This window comes from Myotis brandtii, unplaced genomic scaffold, assembly GCF_000412655.1.
Source record: "Myotis brandtii unplaced genomic scaffold, ASM41265v1 scaffold717, whole genome shotgun sequence".
Lineage (NCBI taxonomy): Eukaryota > Metazoa > Chordata > Mammalia > Chiroptera > Vespertilionidae > Myotis > Myotis brandtii.
This window is the reverse complement of record NW_005370825.1, coordinates 802,127-807,908: the sequence shown is the minus strand read 5'-3', so window position 1 is coordinate 807,908 and position 5,782 is coordinate 802,127. Positions and strand designations below refer to the sequence as shown.

General features: G+C 38.5%; 1 protein-coding gene across 1 annotated transcript in view; it reads left to right on the top strand.

The window, feature by feature from the left end:
• Positions 1-4,086, top strand: part of CEP170 (centrosomal protein 170kDa) — an 86,022-nt gene extending 81,936 nt beyond the window's left edge. The window contains exons 19-20 of the mRNA XM_005882440.2: positions 468-519; positions 2,065-4,086. Of these exons, the coding sequence (XP_005882502.1) occupies positions 468-519; positions 2,065-2,354 (342 nt within the window). The 3' untranslated portion in view covers positions 2,355-4,086. The remainder of the gene's footprint in view (positions 1-467; positions 520-2,064) is intronic.
• Positions 4,087-5,782: the final 1,696 nt, after the last annotated feature.

Sequence of the window (5,782 nt, the reverse complement as noted above, 5' to 3'; positions counted from 1 at the left end):
CACATATGTAATACCTTAATCAATAAAGAAAAAGAAATTTTTTTTAAAAATTGCTTATCTCCTCCTCAAGAATTTGTATAGATTTTTCTCGATCAGTGAGTCATCCTAACACTGAGGTTGGAAGCTTAGACATTTTTCCAAAGAACATCAAATCCTTACGCTCTTTCCTAAAGGTGTGCGAGGCTGATCAATACCAGTTTTTCCAAATCTTTTCTTAATTTTGAACTTTTCATTTTCTCTCATTTCATTGAAAGAAGTAATTTTATTTTAAAATTAATTTAAAGATTTTAAAATGTGAATCATATTTATTGGATAGCCTACTTATTTTATATCTTGTTGCTACAAATGTAGTGCCATGCAGATAATGTTAAGTATTCCAAATAAAGATGAGTCTGAGAGGAATTGCCTATCAAATAAAAATGTTTTTCGTAAAGTAAGGTCATTTTTTGTTGTTTTTTTCCCTACAGGAGATTTCTTCCATCTTACAGGAGCTGAAAAGAGTTGAAAAACAGCTGCAAGGTAAATTTACTACTGAATGAAGTAGAAAGAGCTAACAGTTTAAGACAGTGCATGTTAAGTGGTATTTTTTAGAATATTCTTATTATTAGAACATTATTTGATTAAATGTAATGACATGGATAAAAATATAGATTTGGACATATCCAAATTACTTATAAAAAGAAGTTCAAACCCCATTATAAATCATTAAAAAGACATGAAGTTAAATCTTGAGCATATTGCTAAATGTTATAAATGAATTTATAGTATATCTATTACCTATTATATGTAATACTAATATGTGAAAAATATATCAAATAATGTATTAAAATATGTATATGCAGTTTAAAATGACAGAATTATTTATTTGGTTTGACAATTCTTAAGTTATATTTGTGGTATAACCCAAATGAATTAGTAACACAAATGATAATTGTGTGATGAGCAACAAGAAATGGATGCATCGTGTTGGCCACAGGGGCCGGAAGAGAGAGAGCAGAGAGGCTCAGTTTGTCTCGAGAACTTTGACAGGGACGTGCATTGGTGTGTGTCAGATCTTAATCATGCATTAATGCCTGCATAGGTCTTGACCCAGAAGTCCCAAGGGTACAACAGGCCAATTTTAGAGTGACCTGCTGATTCTACTCAATTCTTATTGCTTGAATTATCATAGACATGATATGTTAGTCCTACCTAAGTGATTCGCACACTTTATTCTGCCTCAACACACCTGAGGGTATGGACATCCCCCCATGGCTAAAAGTGGTTGCTCACGTCATGAGTGTTCGCTGGTAGAATGGGGGTGAACATTGGCAAGGGTCTCTTAAGTGATTCTTAAGTCTATGGCGCTTCCTTCTCCCAACTCTCTACTCTATCCAGTGCCAAGTTGAAAATCACTGACTACGATTTTTCCTCATCCACTCAAAGATCTTTTGGATTGAAAACTGGTTTTAACTGGCCCCTCCTATGGAGGTGGCAAGATCTGTTAGGCCTGCTGGGGCTGCTAAGAGATGTTAGTATCTAGGCAACGAGGGGATCCTCATGGCTCTGTGACACATCCACACTTGCACATGGCTGATGTCCTAGCCCTCTCACCAGCAGGATGACAACATGCTATGGGGGCATCAGAGTGCCTCATGTATGTCAGTTTCCCCAAACCCCATCAGTAGCAACTGATCCCCAGTTACTTGAGTGATTAATACGGCTAGGAGTGTTCATTAAAATTATAACCAATATTTTCACTTATGCTCTTAAAATAATGAAAGCAAATTTTAAGAATATTCTTCTAAATTCCACATATCCAAATCCCAGTCTTCCATCAGGCTCTGAAATGCCCATAAGTGAGCTATTCCGGGCGCCAGGAAAGCGTTGAGGCCTGTACAGTCTAGATCAGGCCCAGAATGATGGAGAGTGGGGTTTTCAAAACAGTATAGAAAGGAGTCGCCAAAATTAAGCATCAAATAAAGGCATCAATAGTCAAAACACTATCCTAGTCATAAGCAATGCTCACATCCAAACTGCACTGCATCGACAGTTGTCTGTCCCCCTATTCCTTTTTCCCTGCAGCGATCAATGCTATGATTGACCCGGATGGAACCCTGGAGGCTCTGAACAACATGGGCTTTCCCAATGCCCTCTTGCCGTCTCCCCCCAAACAGAAGTCCAGCCCCGTCAACAACCACAGCAGCCCAGGGCAGACCCCGTCCCTTTGCCCGGCCGACGCGAGGGTTCTTCATCCTGCCGCCATCTCAAGTTCAGCTGAGTTTGAGAACACGGAGTCGGAAGCTGACTTCAGCATCCACTTCAACAGGTTCAACCCCGACGGGGAGGAGGAGGAGGTGCCGGTGCCGGAGTGACTCTCTGGGAAGCAGGCACCTGGGGAAAGACTAGGAACATTGGAAGCAGCATAGCGTTGACTTGCACAAAACAAGACAGCTTGGTCAAGTACAATCTGGCTATCTCTGGCTTTTTAATTTTATTTATTTATTTCCTCCTATAATGTGGCACCATATCCATCCTTTCAAACCCCCGGGGAGCCACTCGGTGCACGTGTAGGAAAAGCACATCGTGGCAATGTCACCTTTCGTGGTTTCATGATTTTCGAACTGAACGATATCATTGCATCCTCTCCCTTCACAGATCTTTGTTGTTGGTTAGGTTTTTTTTTAAGCCACGCTGTGACCTACAAGCAACCTAAATACCTACCATTTCTGACCCCCGTGCCCTCTGTGCCCAGCTGCTCCCCAAAATGGACTTTCTCTCCATCTGTACAGATTTGTTACACACTTATATTTGCTTCTTAATAACAGGATTTATATTAGCACTCATGACCATTGGATACAGTGACACCTAACTGTCCACAGTCCAACTGACCTTTCACAAGTCGTTCTTGTGTTCTGAAATTTTCCAACATGTATGTGATTCATGTAACTCCGTAGCGACATAAATTGCCTTGGGGCTTACGGAGATGAACTATTATGTTTGCACTAAGATTCGCTGGGAGTGGTAGGTGGACATATCTATATATCAGTCAGTTCTAACCGCCTTTTGTACATAGGAGACTGATGAGACTGTATTTGTTCTAACCCACAGCATTTTACTCCACTTGCAAAGAGATGAATTTGGCACTTTTTTCAATATTCTTTTTTTTTAATGGAAGTAAGAGTTTGTCTCTCATTTTAAGGCAAATGATAATTAGAAAGATTAAACTAGACAGATAGTTTAGGTGGAGTATATTTTTAAAACTAAGAACATGTATATTGGTCCGGTGTTACCAAGTTTATATGTGACAGTTGGAAAAAAAATCCCCTTGCAACGATCATGCAGTGAAAATTTTCTTCATTAGGAGACCTGGAGAACCAGTAGCCATGAGATTAGTTGATAGTTTCACCCCCAAGCAATGAATTGCTTGTGTGATTCCCTGTAGGACCCCGTAGTGAACCCTGTGTGTCTGTCTTACTCATTTATAAGGACCCTGCAAGGCGACATGACAAAGGCGTGGGCCTGTGTTACTAACCAGGAAGCCTATGAAAAATATCTCCTATTAACTTCTTCCTTTCTCTTTCCAGTAAGGTCACGTTTGGGTAAGTTGAAAAAGAAAGCAATTATCTTCATGTTTCCAGAACACTATAATTTGGGTGAATCTAATTCATGTATTATTAGCAGACTTGGAGTTTTCCCTTGACCCCACCAGTCTATAAAGATTAAAGTACAACCTTTGCAAATGTATGAAATGGTCTTTAATATTGCAGCAATAATCCCGTGCTACATTTGTTTTAAGAAACAAACTGTGTACACTTCAGAAGTTTACAGGATTTGACAAATCCTGTACCATTGGGCCACTTAATAAAGACGCAAAAAAAAATTTTTTTTTTTTGGTAGAGATGTACAAAAAAGATCTGCGGTGTAATGGATCTCATATTTTTCTTTAATTTTTCTTAAAAGGGTAAATGAACTGTTCTCCTAATGAAGCTAAGTTACCCATGCTAATAAAGGAAACTGAAAAAAGTTTTTAAAGAACATGATTGGAAAGATACAAGTGCTTTGAAGGAATAAATGAAACATTAAAACAGGGTCAGTCCATTTGAAGAAAAATTCAAACATAATCACCATTGTTCCCTCTTTTTTCAATTGTTTGGGTACCGATTCTATCCACTTGGAAGTAGCAGATAAGGAGTTGTTTAGGAAAATATCGGCGTCTGTCTACTTACATTATTGTTTAAGTGTTTACACAGTTTTGTTTAAATATAAACATTTGGCCTTTTACTATGTTATTTTTATTTTTTATGAATACATTATTCTCCTTATTTATTTTTGTTACATTTATTACTTATGTTATTTTGTTAATGCATTTACAACTCCATTTTTAAATAAAGTGTTTCTGGAACTTTATACGATGGTTGTATATTTCTTAGACCATCTGGATGGCTAATACTTGATCACTTTGCCAAATAACCATTTATACACTGTTTCCCAAATGCTTCCACTCTAATTGACATGTAAGAGCAGCACAGGTAAGAGGAGCTGAAGACTGCCTTATTTTCTTTTTTTGTTTGTTTGTTTTTAATATATTTTCATTGGTTTCAGAAAGGAAGGCAGATGAGAGCGAGAGATAGAAACATCAATGATGAGAATCACTGATTGTCTGCCTCCTGCACGCCCCTACTGGATCGAGCCCGCAACCCAGGCATGTGCCCTGACTGGGAATCAAACCGTGACCTCCTGGTTCATAGGTCAATGCTCAACCACTGAGCCACACCGGCTGGGCTGCCTTATTTTCTTTGGACATTTCTAAGCAAATCCTCCCGGACCAGACCTCGGACCGCCACATCAGACCTTACCATTTGGCTGGGAATCTCTGACAGCTTTGTTTTTCATGCGGTTTTTTCAGAGATGGGCCACGGCTGTGTCCATCGTGCCTGCCACAGTGGGCAACTGGCCAGTGGCCTGAGTCACATGTAATCACAATAGAAAGCCACTGAGCGGAGTTAGAAATCCTGCAGCCAAACTTCACTTTTTGCTTCAGGGAAGTGATTTCAACTCCAGCTGCTCAGATTCATCATGTGTAAAATGGAGCGAAGGATCTGACTAGCTGGTCTCTGAGCTGTATTTCTGCTCTTTAGAACACCAAAGTCAAAGAGAAAATCTTAAAAATAATCAGAGAGAGAAGAGAGGATTTGTTCTTTTTATTTTTGTTTTGTTTTTACCAAGAACTGCCTGAATTGTTTAAGTTACAAAAATGTTTTAGGATATATTTCCTTCCCTTTTAAAATTTTATTTTTGCTTAAAGAATGTCAGTCAGTTAAAAGATTAAAGTTGATAATGAATTTATGGCATGTCTAACAAGGAGAGTACTTCAACCCATCTACTTGTCATATACACTCGAAGCAGATAAAAATGTAAGAACTAAATTGGCACGATCTTCTCTGAAACTGAACTAGCATTACTGAAAAGAGCAAAATCCATTAAGCTCATGCAATTACAGACACTAGGGCTTCCATCCAAATCCAGGCCCCTGTGTCTCCTGCCTCTTATTCAATAAAATGTATATGCAATAGAGATCTGAATATCTAATGGAATTACTAAAGAAGATTTTAGAATTCCATCTTTCAGAGTTTGTTTTTGTTTGTTAGTTTTTAATGGCTCTTTGGTCAATGACTGAACTGTGATATAAGGAGTGGACTAGAGGACTTCTCCAAGTCTCTCTTGATAATCCATCATAGCTACTTAACATATTTGCCTCCATTGTTGTCTTAACTGTCTTCCAGAATTTTCTAATTATAAT